Here is a 25,438-nt window from a genome sequence, read left to right as displayed (position 1 = left end):
GTAAGCAATATTGTTGAATACCGCATACTTTGTTTACTGTACCGATGCGCCTTGAAAACGCATAAGAAGAAGTTGGTACAATTTTTACCGTGGGCCTATATAACTGTTTTCATGTGTAACTTCTCACTCAGATATATGTGTCTGAATTATTATGACGTCATGGTCATTTATGTGTTTGAACAGCTAAGTCAATACGAACGGACATGTTCTAGTCCCAATATACCAGATTCTGTGCAACACCTCTAAACACCATAAGGTCAAGAACCAATGGTACTGAATGGCTTGCAAGTGGGCAGAATTGACATAAATGACAGAGGGGTTACAAATATACCTATTTACAGTTTCAAAACGAAATTCTTCACAATAGTCAGATGCAAGATGACATGCGATTTCAAAGTTATTGAACATGTTGATCACACCTTGCCAAAGATCCGCGCGACAATAATGTCATCAAGAGACACTGATGTGCACGCAACTAATGTCATCAAGAGACACTGATGTGCAAGCAATTAATGTCATCAAGAGGCCCTGATTTGCACGCGAATAATGTCATCAAGAGACTCTGATGTTCTCGCATCACGCCGCAACATTTTTAGCGTGCAATTTGGGTGTGTTTGTGAAGTTAATTATAAGATACAACAGTCTTTCGTGTACAATGTTTACAATATCTCTAAAAATGTTACCAATGGTATTGTCTGCCTGAGAGAAAAAAAAAAAGCCAATGGCCTCAGTCACCAGTTTGGTGTGTCAGACGTCAGTTATCACACTGCCATCACTGCTCAGCTTCATCTTATCTACATTTTGTCAGACGTTTTGTTACTGTCCCGATGGGCTGGTTGATATTAACTACGATCTGCTGGCCTTATGCCCCATGTACCTCACGTGATCTGTTACAGTGCGCAGGTCTGTATATCCTTTGTGCTGTCATTCATATCCTAGCAGACATATACATTATTGCTAGGAAACGGTTCTCTTGTAATAACAGATTCTCTGCCATGGCTTTTCTTTAACGCTTCTTTAACGCAGTCACTCGTTGTGCCTTTGTTGCACCCAGTCGGGGATGCCAGCATATGACAATATTTCGTTTTTGACTTTTTTCAGATCCAGAGACAAGATTTATAATTAAATGGTCGTTATGTCATAGTTCGTTTTCCGGGTATGAACCAGGTTCGTCCTTCATGAATCCATCACAGGAAAGGTGCAGTTGCATCCGAGGCCTCTTTAGGGTCAGTTGCATTGACAATTATGGCGTGGTTAGCGTTCTTCCGTTTCTCAAGCTCGGTTTTCCGGATCTGTAAAATTTAGTTTTCATGTATGTACAGAGTGATATGTAATGGGAGCTGTGCTTATTCTAGCAGTAGCTAAAAGTGGAACAATTATGGTAAAAGGATTTATTCTGTAAATCGCATAAGGATTTGAACTCCACAGCTGAAGTCCAGCGCTTTATCAACTGAACTAAAGAGAAATTCCCCAAAGCTACTGCTAGTAACACTCGAAAGCCGCTCATGTTAGCATACAATGATAACTGCCAATTTTTAGTTAAATGTCTCCAAAGATCAAGATAGTGTTAAGACATTTATCATTTATATATAAGACTAATCAAAGAATAGATTTATGAACTCTATGGCACAGTATAAGTAACTGATCCCTAAATCCGTTGGCATAATGGGTGAACCCTTATCCGTAAAGACTGCACCTTGAGCAGTGAGATTGTACATTTAATGACAGTGTCGACAGAAACACAGCAAGCATTTAGATTCTACATCCCTGCAATAATTGTTAACTTTCTTTGATATGTTTTTCGGTCGTCGAGTGATACAAAGATAATATTTCGAAACATGTGCATAAACACCACATAGGCCTACTTTGTATTCTCTGTCTTTCTTTGACATCAGCCGTCTTCGTCTGAAGGCCTGAAATATAACAGAGAGGTAACGTTATATCGGCACTCAAATCCCACATCACCCATCTGTGCATGTTTCCTCGGCATCCAGGCTTACTGATAATTCGTTTGACAGTTGTATCGAATCCCACTTCACCAGAGCGCTTGGGCCATCAATATTTATACATCTTCAGCGTGCCTCTATGAACAATATCCATCAAAACACGTCCAAAACAAATGTCTTTGTATTCAACTAAGACATAATTCCCAGAAAACGAGTTTGAAATTTGAATTAGATTTCACGCCTTGAATATTTGCTGCGTTTTCGACAGCATTGAAATTGGGTAATTACTATTCTGCCGAATGCCTCAATATTTGTGTATTAGGAATATATTTGTCCCTTACACATTCCACTGGGGGCTGGTAATAATGAATGTTTTCGGACTACAGCACTAATGATAATCAAATGAAAACTTTATGCGAAGATGTTCGAAACACTTAATCTGAAAACTGACGTTTACTTCATGAAGAAAACTGAAACAACAAATCGGTTCTATGTTTGATGCTTCACAACTGTTACCAGTTTCACCCTTTTGAACTCACCGTTCTGTAAATGTAGATACCAAACAAGATGTGAAATAAAATGATGGCCCCTAACAACACAGTGACAGAGACGTTGTCGATAACTGCCGCTTGGTCCTGCCCAAGGGCGGTAACAGAGGCGGAGGCCATGGCGTTCTGAACGGCTTGTAGGGACAAGAAGACAAGGGAGGCAATCACGTATATATCCTGGAAGACAAAACAAGAAAAACAACAACAGTCCCCACGTGTTCGCGCGTTTATCTCATTGTTACGAGTTTTGCTTGAATTAATGAATGACTGTGGCCTGACTCAACATCGGCAGTATTTCAGCCACAACATGGTGATATTTATATTGATAGCTAACGGTTGGCGTTGTACGTACATGGAAAAAGGCTTATGTAATAAGCCCATATGTATTTGTTCTATTGGTATATTGTGACAAACCAAACTGATTTGGGAAAATGTAAATATTTTGTATTATAAAATACGTTTATGGACCGTGTTTACCCATGTAGTAAATGTCAGGTGCGCTATCACTTGTGATGTCAATGTCTTTCTCTTAGTCAAAAACACAAGGCAGCATTATTCTGTCTTATTTCTTGGCATCCAACACGAAATATTTTAAGCGTTTAAAATGGTTTCTTTATTTCTTGCATTTGGAGTTCTACGTAGTACGTTAGAATATTTCGCTCATACAACTGTACATGACAACGGCGATTAGGTGTATGGGTACAGAAAATCCCCACCCTTCGCTACTTGATAAAAATCTTGAAATACAGCCACAGCGAAGCCATCATTAGCAAAATAGAAACACGTAACCCAGTTAAACATGTCTTCAGCACGCGACCCCATTAGGCATGTCTTCTGCATCAGACCCCACTATGCATGTCGCCTGCACGCGACCCCAAAAGACATGTCGTCTTAAGACGGTGGCCTCAAGTAATGTATAGGTCTAACGTGTAAAGATGATGCCTGGCCTGTACGAAAATGCCTGTACCCCGATCATAGCATATTCTAATTTCTGAACATTATTAGCTTCAAGCTAAGTGCGTGAGGTTGGGATGAGGACGATAAACATTCATGCGACTTAAAAATGGAACCCTTATACTACACGTCACATAAACTCAAAGACGCCTTTGTTTTTCTCACACAGCATGTACCTGGAACATACCCTTTATGTGTTTCTTTGTATACACTGCCCGCTAATGTGTATCTCGCCTGGTGCTTGGTACCAGAGAACAAAGCAACGGGTTTCATGTAGGAGCCACTTTAATCTAGGTCTATGCCCTCAGGTATCCACCTTGCCTTAGATTGTGTTACCGCAATGCCTTTCAAATCGTGTTACCAGTCCCATGTTCTCGTTCCCGTGGAAGCAAACGTAATGCCATCCCGATGAACCTTGGTGTAGAATTGAATATTTCCCCCCAAAGGCCCTGAATGTGGTTAGAGAGGACAAGAGGCCAGAGAGATACCCACTCCTGATCACTTCTGATATTGGAACTCATGAACATGCAAAGAGGGGTATCTAACGAAGCGGCTTCAATTTCGCCAGTTGTTTGAGATAAAAGACTGAAAATAATGTCTTATGTTGCGGCAAGCTAGGCAAGGCTCCAGGGGAGGGCGACTAATCGGGTGATTAATGTCAAAAGCCGTGAGCCGCGGTGTTTTAGCCAAACAAGCATAGGAAAGTTTAGATGAACTGTCAAGGGAAAATTCGACAAGTGGCACAAACTCAATTACGCTTACCAAGTAAGTGAGATATGAAATCATGGGTAGGTGCTGTTTGGCGACCATTTTGAAGGCGACTGCCGTAAGAAGCAAGGTGATAGTGGTTTGCAGACGGTTTGGAACAGTGGCACCAATGGAGAAGGCAGAAAAGCTCAAGATGCTGATCAAGAACTGAAAAAGAAAATATATACAATATATGTACATGTAAATATAAGACAAACCAGCAAGATTCATTAGGTCAAATGCATATATTGCTGCTTGTGCACATTACGATGATATGCGATATTTCATGGTATCGAAAGGGAGAAAACATACTGCTTGTGACATACATAAGTCATACTGGTATTTGTTTTTCAGAATTCTTGCGTATGGCGAGAAAACACCAATCAAATAAATAAATAAGTAAGAATATCAGGAAAGTAAACTATTCTCTGGATATTTTTTTTGGATTGGTGTTTTACGCCGTACTCAAGAATATTTCACTTATACGACGGCGGCCAGCATTATGGTGGGTGGAAACCGGGCACAGCCCGGGGGAAACCCACGACCATCCGCAGGTTGCTGGCAGACCTTCCCACTTACGGCCGGAGAGGAAGCCAGCATGAGCTGGACTTGAACTCACAGCGACCGCATTGGTGAGAGGCTCCTGGGTCATTACTCTGCGCTAGCGCACTAACCGACTGAGCCACGGAGGCCCCCTCTGGCTATTTAAGTGAGGGTCTCAGAATTCCGGACCCCTGCTTCTCATTGCTAATTTGTTCATTGGTGAAGCAGTGCAATATGACTTTCTCAGTCAATGGCGTCTAGTCCTGAAGAGTGAAATCTCCATTTGTTTCAGGATCTGACATGCAACCTCGCACACGCAGATGTGAACAACAAATTGTCAAGGATACCAGGTAATTCAGTAAGGCTTGGCTTGGCTATACCTAGGAGAATTATAAATTCCATTATCAGACGTCCTTTTTTTTTCGAGCCAAAGTTTCACCTACGCACCTTGTCTTTGCGGAATATTCATTTCTTTTGAACTTATCAAAACCTATTGACCATCACGAACATTACTTTCCAAATGGCCGAGGCCCCCATTTTGTCACTTTTCTCATGTGGATATTCCCAAGACGCGATCCGCCCTGAATATTCATTTCCTTGCCAAACAATCCTTCAAACGCGCCCACCACAAGGAATACTATCTCAATGCAGAGATACCACAGTTTCACACATCTTTCGTGCCACATACATATTTATTAAAACTAACTTGCCCTTTTCTTGCATATCTATTTCACGTAAAATGTTTACCATCACAAATATTATATTCCAGAAGAAGTAGCCAACTTTTCTTGCCACGCGACATTGCACGTGCAGAATTGGCCGCGTGGTAGCGCTGGCGTCTTCCACAGTGGTTTCACTTCTAGTCGTCTCCACGTGTTCATGGATGGCCCATTCCTGCGAATCTAAAAACGTCTCTGTGTTGATGGTGCTCAAGGCTTCTTTGTCTTCTATTAATTCCATTTCTTCTACAGATCTGTCCGTTGAAATCTGAATCGTCAATTCCTGTAATAGCAAAATAGATTGCAAATGTTATTTATTTATTTATTTATTGATTTATTTATTTATTTCAATGGTGTCTTACGCTGTATTCAAGAATATTTTACTTATACGACGGCAGCCAGCATTATGATGGGAGGAAACTGGGCAGATCCCGGGGGAAGCCACCATCATCGGCAGGTTGCTGGTAGATCAGGCTGCAAATTAGCAAAATTAGCGCAGATACAGTGAAAGACTTTTTTTGTGTAGAGAAGAAATGGCACAGCAAAACGTTACACCTTTGCATCATTCGTGTTTATTGGTCACTTATGCCGTTCATCTTGAAGTTCACCTCCTGCAAGCCTGATAATGTTGCATAATATAATCAAATAGCCAATTTTGTTTTAACTGCAAGGAAACGGATCCACAGTATCAATGATCAACTGTTGCATCCGTAAGATAACTGTTGTATAGGCGTGTCCCTCAATAATTGCGAATAATACGTCAACGACCATCTGTAAATCCGTACAAGACAAAGAATGGAATTATTTCTTCATAAGACAAAACAAATAACGTTGCAGAAGAGTGACAAGCTACGTGAAAACACACCACATCCACACAAGTTAGCTTTAACATTTAAATGAGTTTTGCTTTCATTTTATATACAGTATAACAAAAGTACTTGGGTAAATGACCTACTAATACAAAATGAAGATGTAGGCAATAATACACAGTATAAACCAAATACGACCATGGGATGCGATTTTAAAATGTACCAGCTGCAGCATTTTCCGACTATTCTGATGATTGTTGCTGAATGGTTAACTCCCATTCTTCCCTGCAGGATATGTCTGTCAGATAGAACGAGTAGTTTTCAATCTTGCTAAGAACTTGATAACTCTAGAGTGCTGCAGTAATACGTACAAGTAAACGTATTCAACAATTAGGGTTCTTTCTATCGTCGTATGCGCGTTAGTGAGTTTAGCATTAAAGCGTAATATGACTGTCAATATATCTAAGCCAATATAGTGCCACCATAATTGTTTGCTTTTTTTCGCATTTATTTCGATACTACAATACCTCCGCCACCTCGTAGCGATCATGTTCAACTTCAGTTGCCTTTCCCTTGACGCAATTTAGTCACAAACTATGTGCAAATATATTTTACAAGCAAACGCAGTGCCACAAACAGCGAGTGTGGGCACAGTTATATGCATGAGAAAGTATTGCGAACGGCGTGATGCATCAAGGGGCTTTTATGTTCGTTATTACAATGAGGGCTCGACCAGTAAATACCATCGGTTCCTCCGAGCATCCACCTTTACTTTGGTTGAGTGGGCGCTCTGGCTGACTTCACCCCCACGGTTTTCAGGCGGATTCGCCCTTTGATGTTAATCCATTTGACAACTCAGATAACCTCTGATTTTTAATCTAATTTTTGCCGTCAAGCTCAAGGGGGTTAACGTGCATGTCCAGGCTTACATTAAATGCAGTGAGTATGGCGTAGCCACTGCATCATTGAACACTGTCATCTATTAGTGAGACTGATCTACTTTCTCTGGTTACAAACTAACTGTTAGCAGCGATTGTTTCACCAGCTTACTTCCATGCTCCAGTTACCATAAATCTTCTTGCCTAGCGTTGAAAGGCAAACAATGCTCAAGGGATTGTTCATCAAAGTTGTCACAATAGTTACAATGAAAACGAATCTCTTCACAGCACGTTGTAATAGAGTTAAGCCACGCACAAGTTACGAATGCTTTCTAAAACATGCCTCCGTAATGCGTTTGATATTACAGACACTACCATTTCCAACGCAAGAATGAAGACAAATGGCTTGTATTTCCAAGACCGAAAAAGCTTTTGTATAGTTTTGAGAGCCATCTAGAATGTTTTGCAGAATGTGACTATGTTTCTGATATATGTGTGAAGTGCATCTTAAGCGTGACTTGTATTTATTATGGTCAAAATCAGGTACTCCTAATATATAGAATTGCCACGGTATCTACCTAAAACAGGATGAGCGGGGTAACATGTAATAACGATGAATCTCCTTGGTGGTGAACGCAGGTAAATTTGAGTAATATTATTTATTTATTTATTTATTTATTTCATTGGTGTTTTACGCCATACTCAAGAATATTTCACTTATACGACGGCGGTCAGCATTATGGTTTGGCGAGGGGAGGTGGGGGGAAGCCGGGCAGAGCCCGGGATAAACCCACGACCATCCATAGGTTGCTGCGAGACCTTCCCACGTACGGCCGGAGAGGACGCCAGCATGAGCTGGACTTGAACTCACAGCGACCGCATTGGTTAGAGGCTTCTGGGTCATTACGCTGCGCTAGCGCGCTAACCAACTCAGCCACGGAGGCCCCTTGGGCAATATTAGTCATGGAGGTAAACGTATGAGCACAAGTGTGTGAATGATGTTTGCACTTGTAGCTATTCAGTCTGGTCCGTGTAATTTCATGTTACATCTGTTCGATTGTCCGTAATATTATAAATTGGATGGTTAATATTTGCACCTGACAAACCTGAATAAGTTACAGGTGTATCATTAGAACACAGGGCAGTCTGGATAGGAAGTGTGGCACACCCTGTGTAATAGCTGTGAACAGAGCCAGGAATACACCTGGCCTTTGAATATATTTAGGTATGACTATTATCAATCGATGAGAGGCTCTGTAGTTGCCGTGTTTATGGCAATAGCCCTAACGGATCAATTACAGATTTTGTCAATAAACTGTCTTTCCGACATCGATGAGAGGGTGAAAGGCACGTTATCAGATGGGGGCTTCTGTGATCGGTGCCTGCGGGATTAAAGTAATACTCAAGAATACCCCAGGGGATATTTGGTATCACCTGGGCGATTGGCTTTTAAAGAGTGAGCCCCCCCCCCCCCTCCCCCACCCCGTGGATAAATAGTAGTTGACCGTTGTCCAGTTCGCCTTGGCGCAGGATTTCAATCAAACGCTTCTTGAAATGACAAATCACGTCAGTTTTCTTCAAATCGTAAAAGGCTGCCAGCGTCACACGACACACCATCTCGAGGATTAGCATTACATGGCTTTAGCCAGTTTCTACCATTTTGAACACATGGTAAAATGATAAGTTTTTACAGTACCGTCATCGACATCGTTACACGCTTATTCCGTTACATGTCATCCCACGCAGTAACAGAATATTGCCACTTGACCCATCAATTTTCCACCCTGCTGTCGTAAAACAGTAACGGCTATGATGCAAAATTTTACTATGTTCCTCCCAACGCGTATAGCAAAGGAACCACATCATTTGTCGCTCACGGGAACATTAACTTCTCCCTAATGATGATTAACAGCAAAGGCTAGGACTCGAACACTTCAATGGGAATACTTGGAAAATTTGGGGAGTTTGGCTTACTGCGAGCATGGGCAGGGTTACAGTTGTGTATCTATCTCTTGTGTGTAAACCGTGGAAGCCTGCTGTGCATCGGGATCACACATTCCAGTACTTGCCTGTACAGGAAAATTGGGTTTCACCACTATTATCCATTTACTGCTAACTTACAATTCTTATCTGGATGGTTTTCATGGACAAATAGGGTCATGTTTCCTTTATATGCGATTAACCAACAATCCAGATCATCGTTTTACTGCTCCGATGTTGTACCGATCTTGTTCAGTATTCTTCAACTGTCCAGTTAATCAAATTGATTTCCTTTAATTCTGCGCTGGTGCAGTGCCATTCGGTCCATTTAAGTATGATTCCGTCCTTCCGATTCTCACTGGAATAACTCGGTCAAACCAGTTGGACTAAAATCAATAATGGTGATGTCCGCGAGCCACCACTCGAACGTTTCAGACAAGGAACCCAGAAGAATGTATACTTCTCATATTGCATGTGTCATTTTGGGACTAACAACAAATTGACCTATAGTCTCTCTGATGAAACGATCCTGCACCAAACGTCTCCACTGGGCAGTTAAGATAATATAACGGGATTCGTGCGGTTTGCGCCATCACAATGCTACACTTTCGTACATGACAATGCCGTGAATTAGTATATAATGATACCAAAATTGTATCACTGGGAATTTATTGTGCGTTGAAAGGTAATGGAAAAAGTTTAGCTTATTCAGAACTTGTAAGTAAGCTTTACATAATGCAATCATTATAATGGAACATTACACATAAACAACATGACTTTCAAAACCAACTAAAAATGTGAGATGCCTGATTAGCACGAAGACATTTGGTATGAGTTATTTCTGTATGAGAGGTAATTATTACATAGCACGTACCCATAGCTAATTTTAAGAGCGTCATTGCTCCCACGCCATTAATTTTCTTTACGAATTTCTATTACGAAAATCGTAATATAAATATAAAGTATAACTTATAATATATTTTCTCCCAACTCTCTCAGTTTTCGTCTTTCCTCTATTCACTTTTACGCTAACAAAATCGAATATGAATAACGCTTTTACCCAGAGTACAATCAGAAGCTTACGTTGGTGGGAGTGAGGCAATTAGGCTGATAGACAGACATATTCTGCAAATCAATGTTACATGACACCTTCATCAGCAGCAGATCATCACTGAGCTTCACATCATCAACTGCACTTCCGTGAGCTTCCACGGCTCTCCATCAGGTTCTTGACAGAAGATTGCGCCAAGGTCGTATGCAATCAATAACTCCCTCAACCGCTAAATCCACACATTCCCCAGCAGAAAGAACGGAAAAATAACAAACCTGCACATCAAAAGGGAAATGCTCTAACTCCAAATTTTCTCGAAATATCCCTTTAATTCTCCTTCTCATGACCATCATTGGCAATGCGCCCGGCTCGATTGGGGGTTTAGCCGTGTAAGAACTGCGTTCAGACGAAGGCGTGCCTTCCACGTTGAGGACCATCAACTTGGGATTCCAGTACTGAGTATAGTCTACATGGCGAAGCTCCTGCAAAAAGAACATGGACACAAAAGTAGACATTTATTTCTGTAATTAAATAGGGACGATGATTTCACAAAAAGAAAATTAGCACTGTATCTGTACATGGGGGCCGTCAGCGTACTACTTACGTCAAGTATATGGAGAATCGACTACAAAACTGTGATTGTACAATGAATTGTGCAGCTGTGAAGTTCAAGGAAGTTCAAATATTATTCGAAAGTTTCCAGGCAATGTTTTGCATGGTAAAGAATTGTCTCGTACCGTAAAGCTGCTGTCACAGTACTGTACACCTTCTGTCACGGAGTTGTCACAAAACCATACACTTACTGTCTCAGTACCACACACCTGCCTTCACAGTACCGCACACTTGCTCTCACATTACCGTACAGTTGCCCCCACAGTACCGTACAGTATTCACATGGTACATTGCATCCACCATATGGCACTGTGGTACTTTGTCCTTTCAGTACGATAACCACAGGACATTAAACGGAAAGATTCTGATGAGTGCCATGTGGGCAAAGTTTTGGTTTTTAGAAGATTATTAACCATTAAATAAATCATCGAACTCTCGCTTTGAATCTATACCTCGGTCGAACATCAGGATCCAGAACGTCAATAAAAATTAAGAAAAGTAGTTTGTTGTAGACGGTTTATCACAGGAAAGGTATCTGTGGCTTAGGGCTTAGCACGCCAGCAGGGCGCGATGACTCGACCAATGCGGTCGCTGGGAGTTCAAGTCCTGCTTATGCCGGCTTCCTCTCCGGTGGTGCGTGGGACGATCTGACAGTAACCTGCGTGTGGTCGTGGGCTTTCCCCAGGATCTACCCTGTTTCCTCCCACCATAATGCTGGCCGCCGTCGTATAAGTGAAATATTACTGAGTACGGCGTAAAACACCAATCAAATAAATAAATAAATACCACATGAAATTTAGATATTAAATGTGATATAAGTTTTTTCTCTAAATTTGTTGAATCCATGCACTTGAAATTATACCTGATAACGAAAGATGAGCTACATATATTAAATAAGCATTCCTGAAAAATTACAACGGTAATGCATGTCCCTTAATGGTTTGGTTTGGGATTAAAAAACTAACAGCTTTTATTTTGGTTCAATCTGTACAAAATAGACCAGCTGTAACTGGCTACTTACCTTGCATAAATGATTGTCTTTGCAATGCATGTGCAGTGGACAGCATCACGCTTCCAGAAAGTAGCCCCATTCGTATACTCATGGGTTAAGTACCTAGTATAACTGTCTTTCCAATACAAATGTTGTGAACTACGACATGTTTCCACTATGTGGCATTGCCCGATATTCTGCTTACGTGTTACCGTAAGTCCTTACTATAATTGGCTGTCTCTGCAATATACGTGTAACAACGACATGTTTCAAATATATTTATCCCGCATCAAACAAAATACTCCGCTCTTCAGTGGACAACAAAGGTCACATGGGGGTACAGATATATTCTCGAATCCAGCATCGACGTCAAATGTGTATGCTGAGTAGGTTATTTCCCTTTGTTGGGTCCAAAGCCTGTCACGACCGTAGCGATTCATCTATACATGGTCACAGGCCCACATTACTTCCGTTTGTAGTTTTGTGAATTTTAGGGTATAAAGTCTTTTTTGGCTCCCAGGCGTCCAGGTGCATGCTTGGTATTAAAATGCTGGAAACTGTCTAAACTTTGAGGAGGTATGAGCTTTATTGACGAAAGTTTGAAATTCTGGTGAGAGGACACAAGGTGTGAGGTAGTGATGAGGCTGCGAGTGACGTCCCCTTGGCGTTGCTAGGCACGCCTCCCAGCTGCCGGCATGGAAAGGTCCAGATTTTGACGGTCAACCTATGTCAAGATTTTTTGGTTTGTTTCTCCCAGGCTGGGCCAGGTATGCACCAAAGCTTACTGACCACGGAATGTTTGGAACTGAACTACAGCGCTAGACGTTAACACTGTCGCTTATGGAAAATTAATGAGGGTCTGAGGCCACATAAGTCTTTGGCACTGATTTGCAGGCCTCGCCCAATATGAGGATTATTGACACCATATATTTGCGTATCCTATCACCGAGTAACCATGTAACTAATAGTGTCACCATTATAACCTACTTGTGTTCCCGTTAGTACTTAGCATACTTAGCATCTACCAACGTGTTATTCAAAGTACTAGTACCTAACACAAATGATGGTCTTTGCAATGTCGTGAGCTAATGTTATGACAGACATCATCTACTTTATAATTATAAGGTACCCAGTGATGGCAAGACCTATTGCTGTGTTTCGTTGTCCAGATTATTAAATCACCTTGAGTTCCAAGGTTGCCGTTTTATGCTTATTCTCTTATTCATGACTGCTCTTTGGCATCACGGCTGAATCAGCGCGTGGGTCTATATTATACGTCATATGACACCTGACAGGTAGCGTAGGCAGGCTAAACTGTTTTGTACGTTATCATCGGAAACGCCATTTCGTGGCGATGGATGGATTTCACGCCTACTTGGAAAGACATTGTTTTTATTGTTTCCAAATGTTTGCTGGAGCTGAACATTGATTCTTGCCTGAGTTCAGGCAAACCAGATGTGTGGTGCACAAGCTAGTGCCTGCTGTCGCACCCACGCACGGTAGTGTTGTGAAAAACCACGAGGGGCCTTGTCAATTCTAAGTGTTAACTACTTCAGCCGGGCCAACACCTGAATGAATTTCATTAAACCAAGACAATGTGCGAGTTCACATGACAAGGTGTCATGTCAGAATTATTTCCCCACATCTTTACTCTGAATAAATACCGTGCCTTCATCTCTTGCTTTGACAGAATTACAAGGAATTATGGTTGACAAATTTCTGTAGTGGAATATATCAGTTTTACGATTGGCTCATTCTGTATCCTGGATATGTGTTTTTTTGTTTGTTTTTTTTTTCAGAACCGGTATGCAAGCTATTCGGTACTGACCTTAAATCAACGTAAAAGGCCTTTGCCTTAACATATTTCAAAATGAACATATGCTGTATGCCACAATGCACTACCAACATAACCCTGATAAAATGCCTATAAAAATAAGTTAATCAGTACATATAAAGCAGTTAATGCTTTGCATCATTTACCAACACGTTCGAAAAATATCGTCGGGACAAAGCATTTATTAAAAAAAAAACAGACAAACGCCGGGCTCACTGAAGGTGAATTAAGTGCACCTTACCTTGTACAACCTGCAAACCGTCTATCTAGTGCATAACTATACATTCCAGCAACTGCTGAATTATTAAGCAGTTGTAGTATTCGTTTTTTAAAAAAAAATCCACTGGGAACTGCAAGGTGGTAATTCTTTTCTGTCGTATATATAAGCTTCAGGCCTATGGGTCCTCTATGCGATGCAGGATCAAACTGCATGGGGTCAATGGTTCCATATTTCATTAATATTTTCACATGCTTTCATGTGTAAGAGCACACACAAAGTTTGGTGTAAAAGCAAAAGGCCACGTAAAAATAAAGTTAGCATTTTTTTTACAGATGGTAAGGTGCGTGTTGAGGACCATCAATAGCATACGTTTCACACTCACGTCGTACAACTATGTTTCCAGGTCTGAATTTTTGTGAGTTGTATTTAGGTAATGTGTCTCCGTGAATAGAAAGCGAGCCTGGCGTAAAGTACCCACAATAGAGCCAGAGAAAAGTGGGCGTGACGTGAAACATATTGGTGAAACATATTATTGATATGGACAACTGAGTTCACTCTACAATTAAGATATTTGATTGCATTTAATTTAGTAAAAACAAAATGGAAAATTGATAAGTAAAATTATTTTTAGGTCTTTCAGTTTTCAGCAGTTTTACTAATGCCTCTTTCTAAAATTGTTACGTGCACTTTCCCTTGAAATATTATGCTTTTAATGAATTCTTCAATAAACTCAGATGACTGCGTTCCAATCAATGCATGCAAGGGTCATTAGGGAGTCACGGATTTCTGGGTTCTTGTCTACCTTTAGTTATTTAATGTATTGAATTCCTATTTTCATGACCAACCATGTACTTCGGCCATGTGTCTTGGTTTACAACATGTATTGTATGGCGTTTTCAATGTACCTCGCCATGTCTCTTGGTTTACAACAGGTATTGAATGGTATTCTCAAAGTAGCCTTTTCTTACTTGGGAGCCATGTTCACACAAGAATCACGCTGGAACAATTCATGTGTGATTTAGTGTGAGTTGAGCGTATTTATCGTACCTATACATTATACATCATACATTCTTTTGAATGGTGCGACATGTAGCCAGAGCCGATTCTGGGTCAGTTGTATCAAAGCGCTAGATGACCGAACAGGATGATTGATGGTCAAAAGAACAACCAATTTTTATGAGACACGTGGTACTTCGATAAAATGTAGGTTTGTTGATAAGGCACGCTTCCTTGCAAATATTTTACTAAACCCATGACTGACTGACAGACAATTGCGCTGAACGCCAAATAAGAATGGCTGTAAAACTGCTTTTGTCTCGCGTGTATAGTATCAGTCTACTGGTTATGGCGGCAGTCGGCTAGATACTATTAATCCGGCCACTGGGTCTACATCCCTCTCGTCAGTCTCAACGACCTGTCTCAAGTATTAAAGTGCCTCATATTTGCGAGAGTATCAGATTTTAGTACCGCGTCACTTCTACAGCATTACCTCCAGCTCGGTCGGTAAGGACGGGTAAACGTGCACAGTCACCCATTTACATACATTATACACCTTGACGTGGGCCTAACCCATTATCCGAACGGCCTTGACTTTTAAATATACTCCCAAAAAAATAACGCATAGGTGGGTTATATTGATGAACCAGATGTAAAGATAAAGGTCCAGTTGTAAATTTGGCTGGAAATGACGGCGTATTAAATTTATTATCCCACTTTGACCTAAAACAGATTTATCTTGTGAAAATCTACATAGGCATTTCTTTTTTGTTACTTATATATTTGTGACTGTGATAAATAAATAGTTTTGTTATTAACTATATTGAAACCTGTTCAAAGTTATTGGTGACTACACATAATTTATTGGTTTGTTCTGTAATCAGATTACTGTAAGTGCTCTCAAATATGATCGATAGGCACTTAATTATTTATGTCTTGAATCGCTTCTAGTCTGAGTTATTATTGTTCTCTCTTCGCGAATAGCCATCTATTTTCCAAAATGATGTTGAAAGTTATTCCAACTTCATCAAGCCTACAACATTGTATTTTTAAATCCTGACCTTCTCTAAATGCGTCAGACCATAATTAAGTACAGAGTTATACATACCAGTGACGGACCGTTTTACTGATGAGGATGAATATACCCGACAGACACTGACCTTTTCGGCAATGCCTATCAGTCCCGGCTCAGGCCATTTGGCTTCCACGAACACTTCTGCTTCAAAGTTCTGTTTCACGGTGTTTACGTCAACGATTTTCAAGAAGGAACATCGTACTTCGACAGGAACCTGGAAATAGAAATATAAGAAGTATATGATAGATTTGTCTGATGTCCTTCCGACGAAAGAGGCCATTGTTAACAGACGGTTTTCAAATAAGTACAAAAAAAATCATGGACACCTAAGATATTTAAACTCGCAATCCAATGTGGAACATACCATTTAGACATTTTAATTTAATTCTTTAAGATAATTGGTTTTGCATTTTACAGCTAGAAGAGAATTATTCTTATTGCTTTCAACGAAAATTGGAAATAAGCTAAATTTGGAAATGCATTATCTTGAATATCGCCTTCAGCACAACCACGTCATTATCGTTTAGGTTCGCTGACCGATGACATTTATTCACGTACGTGTATGTATCAAAGTGCCACACTCACACATTGTTAATTACACTCATTTGTTTGCATCTTACAGTCATTTGAATCAGTATTTGCACTTAGTCTGCCATTACCCATTTTTACTTTATTTTCGGGCTGTTGAATTCAGACAATGGTAATCTCTGAAAAAACGCGATGCTTGGACAGTGTTTATTGGTTAGAGCGTCCGCCTTGAAGTTGGGAAACATGAGCTCCAATCCGAAGACTTTAAAAATGGCACTTGTTGCTGCCTCTCTCGGTGCTCAGCACTTAGAGGTCAGGGCAAGGAAACTCTAGACTGGTTGGCCCAAAATAAGAATATAGTATGACTAAGTGGGGTGTCATGTCTGGTGATTTTGAACCAACCTTTGACCAATGGCCCATTCATAAACTTTAGGTTATAATACTATTCTCTGTTTCCTTAGAGAGTGGCCTATTTTAAGCTGCCTGTAAAATCAATGCTACCAACATATGCCTTCGGTCAGTGATACGTAACAACATAAGCTCTACACATTGTTATGTTGCGCGTCCATATTATTGCAAGGAAAATGAAGAACACTTTTTCTAATTCATAATGTTAAAGTCCATAAGCTTCGACGGCAAGAACCCATAGCCTCGAGTGACGTCATAATTATTCAAAAAAACAGTGGCAAGCTGGATATTGGGCGGAGTTTAACATGTTTTGACGGAGGTCGACATCAGTTACGTCAACTGCTATCGATTTTACTGTAAACCCTGTTTCTTACACTGCCGTATTTGAAATTATTTACACGTCTTAGTATAGTATAACCTAAAAAAATGAATTTGATTTTGTCTGTTGTAGTATATCATCTCATGGCAGTATGATTTTAAAGCTGGATATTAGGAATTTTGTTATGAAAAACATTTTAGTTTATTCACCGAAATTGCAGCGCAGGCAGTGTTACTGCATAGAGTTTGTTCTAATCACTTGTCGGTGCACCTGTTGTAAAACAAATTACTCTCCACGCCATTTCCCAGCTTGCCACTTGTTTTTGAATAATTATGACGTCACCCAAGGCAAGGAGTTCTTGGCGTCGAAACTGAGCTTATGCAGGCTTCTAACATATTCATGTGCAAAGCTTGTGTTGTTACGTATTACTGACTAAGTTGTTACGTGTTACGTACTACTGACTAAAGGCAATTTTGGTAGGGAATATGACTGATTTTACAGACAGATGAATATAGGCGACTATCTGAGAGAAACAGACTATAACAGTAATAAAAAGCGTGTAATTATTATCTGATCTTAAACAACATTGGTGTTTGTCGTGACAATTTTTCCTTCAAATATTGCTTGGAAACATTTTGTTTTAGGGCGAACAAATTTTTTGAAATCAATTCAAAGCTCCCCCGATACAGTTTTCATAGATGTAAATTTTGTTTTCCTTTTTTTTATCTTGAAACAAGGCTGTCACAACAATATACCGTATAATGACGTTCTCATGTACGTGTAATTGTAATTCACGATTGAATATAACAATAACATTGTTTTCACACTTCAACATATAAAAGGTAATGCGTAGATCTTTGGTGAAGTAAAGCGGATAATTCACGCTTTGCAATATAGCACGTTAATCGACATGTGCCGAATTGGCTGCTTCAGTAGTTCAGTGTTCTTCATTGTGAACGCCCGCCAGTCGCACCATAATAAGATATAACGTACAGGAATCCGTTTAACCATAATGCCACATAATGGTTGTTCTACAGCTGGCAATGGTCTCGGTGGCCAGACGTTGACCACGCTGATGAAAACTAAATACTACTAATACTACAGTAGATATGATCCTGGAATTCTAACTGCTCTTAGCCCCCGTGACTTCGGTGTGGATGATTTTGAATATTTCATCATTTGACGCCTACAAAGGTTTCAGTGAGCAAATCCTGATATGGAAGAGTTTATAAATAAAGCATAAACAAGGCCCAATTATTCTGCAATTTCACAATGTTTTCTGGCAAACAAACCCGATTTGATACGAACTCTGTTATTGGTGAAAAAGTGGTAATAGTGCATTTACCAGTAATTATCTCACAGTTAATCTACATGACCAGGTGCAGTAACACTGCTGGGGGTGGGAGGATCATTTGTTTCTACCATACCTGTACTATGTGAGTGGGGGAAGGGAGCAAGGTATTGTAGTGTAACTGAGTTAAAGGTGTATTATCGGTAGACGCGCCCAGGATTATCCATTGGGACATCCGATTAAAGATCCATTCAGATCAAATGCGTGAAAACAGACATTCATATATCAGCCGTCATGCAAAGTGGACCTTCCAGTTCAATAATTGCAAAGCCAATTCCCAAAACAACGTTAAGCACAAACCACCAAAGAAATAAGAAAGTATACAAAGTGCGAAATTAGGACGGATTCATACAAGAAGAAACAGTTTACAATGATGTCAGAAAGACGCAAGTAATATTCTACACGAATAAATAAAATAAGTATTAAAAGTGTGTATGCTACCATGCCTATATGTTGCCGATAATCAAAATGTACTTCTCAGTTGCGCTTTGATTGGAACTACTCATATATCCGAAGTAGCGATCAGATTCAACACGACGAATACACAGCGCCGTCTCACTTATATTCGTAACAGTGCAGGTTTATCCAGACATCAAAACTACTGCACTCTAAGGCATGGTGTTAAGGGGTGTAAGTTGCTACAATTTGTGCATTTACATAAATAGTTAGAATGAAACCTTAACTGAGGTAAATCGATAAGAGGCAGTGTTACCATTTGCCGGCTTGAAGTCGGGAGACCCGGTATCAAACCCGGATCGGGCTATAACGTCTAATAAATTGCAGTTAATATCACTTCATTGTCTTTTCTTTTCTTACCTAATTCTGCTTAAGCTAGGAGGCCTGTCATTTGCTACCATTTAAGCACTTACATGAGCAAATAGACTGAAACGTTAAATTGATAAGAACCTACATGTTGAAACATTAGTATACCGGCCGTCAATCAAGATGGACGTTCCGGGGCAATATTCGCAAGGCCAATTCCCAAAACGACATTTAACAAAAAATACCAAAGAACTAAGAAAGGATATAAAGTACGAACTTAGGGCGGAATAACGCAAAGAGAAGCAAAGGTATTGAACACACGTAAGGTATAATCTAGGTGATTGAGTTAAATCATGCAGTATTCAAATCGTGTAACATGCTAGTATAGAAGTTATCGATAATAAAATATGAATGTCAGTTGCGCTTTGATTGCAACTGTCCATATATCCAACGTTGCGATCTGCTTCAACACGATGGATATACATCACCTATTCTCGGGTTAGGCGGATAAGATGCAATCCTGAAGCAAGAGCTCCAAAGATTCTGGACGATCTATCCATATATACTTACAGGAGAATTATATTCACTGTAAAACTTAAGAAACTTAGAGCGAATGCGTTTGGGGGAATAACCTTGACTCACCAATTTTTGAGTGATTTAAAAGGATTTGTAACGGTTGGCCAACCCTGTTGTCGTTGTTCTGTGGTGTACTCTTTAATTTCGAGATATCCGTAGTCCAGACAGTGTCATGTTAGTAGCAGTAGTGCCAATTTATATTACCATTCTGTGGTTTTAAACAGATGGTTCTTTCAAAGTAGTTCATTGTTCCGAGATGGGCAATTAAATACACCGTTGTCCGTCATACGTTCTGGAAGAAGGCCGTGTTGAGTGCCACTGTCATTTGATTACCAGAGCCACTGTCTTGGGCAACTGAGACAGACGGAATTTCACTGTAAGTTACATGATAAACATTAGTTACAAACGCGCTTTTTCAGTAAATCCGATATGTTTAGAAAAAGAGATACTTCATGCTATTGCTGGGCGAAATGAGCCGAGCTAATCACAACAACAAATACTTGCGCAGCGTTTGTACCAACATTCAATCAGGTACAGAGAAGCTGGTAAACGGATTCCGAATTTGCGTGTTAGTAGCAGTAGTGCCAATTTATATTACCATTCTGTGGTTTTAAACAGATGGTTCTTTCAAAGTAGTTCATTGTTCCGAGATGGGCAATTAAATACACCGTTGTCCGTCATACGTTCTGGAAGAAGGCCGTGTTGAGTGCCACTGTCATTTGATTACCAGAGCCACTGTCTTGGGCAACTGAGACAGACGGAATTTCACTGTAAGTTACATGATAAACATTAGTTACAAACGTGCGTTTTCAGTAAATCCGATATGTTTAGAAAAAGAGATACTTCATGCTATTGCTGGGCGAAATGAGCCGAGCTAATGACAACAACAAATACTTGCGCAGCGTTTGTACCAACATTCAATCAGGTACAGAGAAGCTGGTAAACGGATTCCGAATTTTCGTGATATGTCGCGTAATTCTGTGCTCAGTTCTCCAGCTCAGATACGGCGAGCAATTGTTATCAGGAAGCTGGAAGATAGTAAACCTAGTCTCTACTCTATCATTAGCCTGTAATCAATTGATATTGCCGTCAAGGGAGATTTGATGCAACGTTCAGAACTTCCACACACATACAATAAGAATCTGGGAACTCTAGGTTTCTCAAGTTACGTAATCTGATCCTTTTTATGTCTGAGTAGAGATAATTTTGATTGAGCAGGAGACAGTGTTTACTACGCGCAGAGCGGTTGATGAGGCGGAGAGTGTTATCTTGGCAATCTATACAGCCTCGCATGAACAGACCCACGACTACTGCCTTTCCTATACCTGAGAATTCTACCTGAATGGAAAAGAACAGTTGACGTGTAACACAGAAAACTTATCAATATCAAAATCTTTGACTTCGTGTCACAAGACCTTAATAGGATCAAAGGGTCTCGGATGGGTTTAGTAGAACACCACGGCAAGAACTGTGTTAATTCTTGTAAACATTTTAATCTTCCGTCTCTAAGCAGGCGAAGAACATATTTAGATGGCTTTTTTATCGTTGTGTACATTGTGATTTCAACTCAACGTTACAGCGAACAGTGTTTCAAAACGTGTACCATATCGCTTTCGCGCTCAAAGGACGTTACCCTCCCTACTCTAGAGTTAATGAACCGCTTTGAACACGGTTTTCATCGGATCTGAAATGTGTTTTAACAATTTAATGACGTCTAATCTTAACCTTGTCGTCCATTTATATAGTTAAGCGCTGGTCAACATATTTATTTTACATATTGTTGATTGTTGTCTTACCATGCCTGGACCTGTGTGAGTAACAAAATAACTTACATAAGTTAACTAAATTAATTTTTCTGGAGCTAACATACCAGATACTCCTCAATCACCCGCTAGGAATCTAAGCGTCAAAACACATATATGTGCACTAGCCGTGAACATAACTGGACGTTCCAGGTTAGTCAAACGTGAACAAACTGAAGAAAGTACGTCATCAGAGTCATCATCGTACACAGAGAATCAGTGAAGAGTTTTCAGTGACGTTGGAGACAATACTTTGTCCTCTTGATCGGTCTGGTTCAGATTCGGAAACTCTCACACCCGGAAATATTTGAATAACCACTGCACGAATACGGCTGAAAATGCATTGCCAAGATGCTTTAATTCCCTCGAATTTCTTTTATACATGAACAGTTGCAATAAAAACGCGACAGATATACCGGAATGTGTAATATAAAGCTTGCAGAGCATGCTATTTTAGGATTTAATTTCTGGCGCTGTCCGTTCTATGTCTAATTTCGCAAACCATAAATTTGGGGCTTGTATGCATCCTGCTAGATAAAATTGCAACTTTGGATGTACACGTATGAACAGTTGAAATGAAAGTTCAACTGATATACATGAAAGGAGCTTTTGCATAGCCGAAATCCGTAATCCGGACAGTTTCAAATGCCAATTAATGGTGCAAAGAAACTTTTACATCAAACTATAAGCATTTGAATGTCAAGCTTTGGGGAGCAGATCTTAAACCTAAAGCCCATAACACGGAAACAAAAGTCTAAATAGAAAAACAAGTGATCAGAAAGATGTCTTGTACAGACGGATTTATAATATACCTTTAATGTTATTTTAGAAAAACCGTTCTTCTAGAAAAGATCTCTGGAATAAAACGCTAAACTGAAGGGAAAAAACTCAATGAAGGCGTATTTAAAAACATGGGCGTAAGCTCCAAATATAGTCATTTTGGAAATTGACTTTTAGCAATGAACACAAGGAACATGCCGGTGTAGTTCAATCATAAGATAAAATGTCTTAAAGCTAAATAGAAGAGATTAGAGGTGGCTCGCAGCAAGGCATGTGAGTAACCTGGGAAGGTTCAATTATCTTTAGTGTCTTGACTGCTCGCACTTCCTTCAGACAAAGGTTCGCGGAATTGTCGTGGGTGGGTGGCCGAACCTCATACACTGAACATTACCCAGAGGCCAGGCTCAACACCTCCAACACACAGAGGTATGATATTTCACGTAAACCTGGCCAATCAACCTATCTTTTCTTCTTGTGCTTCGATTTTGCCTCGAGGGACAAAGCCTAGCATTCTCCGATAACATTCCTTTTTTATTTGCTCAGTATAGCTCTTTTCTACGTTCCGTTTCAGAATTGCGGCTGATTTAATTTAACTTGGGGCTGTACCGGTAGTCAATGCATCACAATGGTTTTTATTGCAATTGATGTGATTACAGGTGACAAAATCAGTTTCATTTTTGTCTGTATTCGATGTAAAAAGCTGACAAAATCTGTAAAATTGAAACTTTCCATACATTTTCATTCCACAGTGGATTTTCACACAACACATGTTGACTTCTTCATACCTTAATGCTATCAGTCTTGTTTTACACAATTTGGTCCCACTTTGTCTTTGGGGAATGATGTCAACAATTACTATGAAAATTAAACTTTCTTGACAAGAAAATGCAAATTACAGACTGATGACAGACAGATAAATAAAAATCGAGTCTTCCTATTTCCTAGATAAATTCAGCTAGTAGATTATTTCATGTAAGTCTTAATAACGTCTTTTCTTGCAGTTGTTATGTAAGACATGGAATATTGATACCTCGCCGGTCAATGGCCTATACACGTCTGGTCTCTGTTAATGCTGGATGAAATAACTAATGCCCCGTGTTGTTAAAACATGCTCCAGCCGAGGCCGTTACAGTGCTACATTCACAAGAGATATAACAGCGTAGTGTCTCGGGGAAATGAAAGAGAAGACCTGTTAGAAAGCCCGAACGTTGTCTAAGCGAAGTAACAAGTAACATCTGTATTGTTAGACGCGCAAAACCAGTCAAACAAGACAGGACATTCTTCCACAGGAACTTTCTTTTGGTCCATTGATCATGTCCTGAAATCGAAGGGAGGACTGGTGTATTGCACCCAAGGATCCAAACCTTGGTGAAAATCCTGAGCTATAAACCAGCATAGCCTTGGCCAGTGGGTCCGCGTGTTCCAATCCTGCCCAAGTCGGTTCCGCTATAGTCAGTAGATTTGTCAGGTTTTTGACCAGATGTTGGGTTCCTCCCTGTTATACCCGATGTCCTTCACTTACAAACCTGACACCACCTGAAGTAGCAAAATATGTCCAATTTCATGGTATAACACTAACCAAATGAGAAAATCAATCATGTAAACTACGTTTCTTTACGAGTAAATACAAACATATGAAGTATGTGACTTCATTGCGAAGTGTGTTCAGTAACCATTGTATTATAACGTGCAGAAGTAAGACTCAGTATAATACTACATAATGTATGTTTAACAGCAGACCATGGTCTATGTGCCCAGATGATGACAATCCTGGTGGCGACTAAACACTACTACTATTGCACTAAATATGAACATGGAATCCCAGCTGATCTGTGTTGAGAATTTTTAAATATTTTATCATTTAACGCCTACAAAGATTCAATGGACAAAGCTAGACATGATTATGAAGATCTGATAAATAAAGCATGGACATAATGAGAGTTATATTAGGTTACCATATTAAAACGCTTACGGGAAAGCATCCGTATAATGACCCAATTATTCTGCGTTTTGCGAACAACGGTTTCTCGGACGTGAAATACACATTTGGGTACAATAGGCATTGTTGCTGAAACCTGATAATAGAGCCTTCATTAGTACTTTACCACACAGTCCCTCTATAATCACTAAGGTCAGTTACCGTAACTCTATTGTGGGTTGAGAACCAATGGTTTACCTGGTGACTGTGGTGTATGGGCAGAGGGACAAGGCTGTGCAGCGTAACTGTGTTAAAGGTACATTATCAGGAGATTATCTATAGGGATTATTTATTAAAGAGATGATCAATCCGCTCAGACAAAGAAATGTCGGATGCGAGATTTCGAACCGCAACTTGAAAGTGTAAACGTAGTCTACGACACTAACGGTAAATTGATTTGACTGCGTCTGGTGTTTTGTGATACGTCAAACAGTTTATTTTCCCTTCAGGTAGAATTCTCAAGTATAGGTAAGTCTGCATTCGTGGGTCTGGCTGTGCGAAGCCGTATAGATTACCAAGACGCCAGGCTCCGTCTGATCAACCTCTCCCACGTCGTAAACACTGTCTTCTCCTCAACCAAACATTGTCTCTATTCTGACAGCAAACCAACCAAATTGAGTAACCGGAGAAACTCCGACACCACGGCTGTCTATTGACTTTCTATGACAGTTTCTCATGTCACATGGAACCTAGCTTGTCCTAGAGACTAGCCGTACTGAACTATTGCTCGTCGTATCTGAACTAGAGAAAGACCTGACAATTACGTGACATGTGCATATTCGGAATCATTTTATTGGCTCCTTTGTGCGTCACTAAAGGCTGAATGAAACGCTGTGCAAATATGTGCTGTAGTCATTAACTCTTTTCGATGTGCAAAAGGCTGCAAAATCCCTTTTCTAAATGTATCGTGTGTATATAGCTATACAAATGTAGCTAGTGACAGAACACGTTTGTACGAAATGGTTATCAGCGGTGTAACTTACCATAAAGGCTCGTTTATGTCATTTAGATTTCTGGTTTTTCCAGATTAG

The 25,438-nt window shown here is 40.1% G+C and overlaps 1 protein-coding gene across 1 annotated transcript in view; it reads right to left on the bottom strand.

The window, feature by feature from the left end:
• Window positions 1-1,156: 1,156 nt before the first annotated feature.
• The window catches only part of LOC135467207 (uncharacterized), a 60,906-nt gene continuing 36,624 nt past the window's right edge, over window positions 1,157-25,438 (bottom strand). The window contains exons 2-8 of the mRNA XM_064744970.1: window positions 15,989-16,117; window positions 10,451-10,657; window positions 5,486-5,740; window positions 4,211-4,363; window positions 2,486-2,671; window positions 1,866-1,913; window positions 1,157-1,292 (exon numbers count right to left, since the gene is read on the bottom strand). Of these exons, the coding sequence (XP_064601040.1) occupies window positions 1,188-1,292; window positions 1,866-1,913; window positions 2,486-2,671; window positions 4,211-4,363; window positions 5,486-5,740; window positions 10,451-10,657; window positions 15,989-16,117 (1,083 nt within the window). The 3' untranslated portion in view covers window positions 1,157-1,187. The remainder of the gene's footprint in view (window positions 1,293-1,865; window positions 1,914-2,485; window positions 2,672-4,210; window positions 4,364-5,485; window positions 5,741-10,450; window positions 10,658-15,988; window positions 16,118-25,438) is intronic.

This window comes from Liolophura sinensis, chromosome 6, assembly GCF_032854445.1.
Source record: "Liolophura sinensis isolate JHLJ2023 chromosome 6, CUHK_Ljap_v2, whole genome shotgun sequence".
NCBI classification, from domain to species: Eukaryota; Metazoa; Mollusca; class Polyplacophora; order Chitonida; family Chitonidae; genus Liolophura; species Liolophura sinensis.
This window is presented reverse-complemented; position numbering and strand designations above follow the sequence as displayed.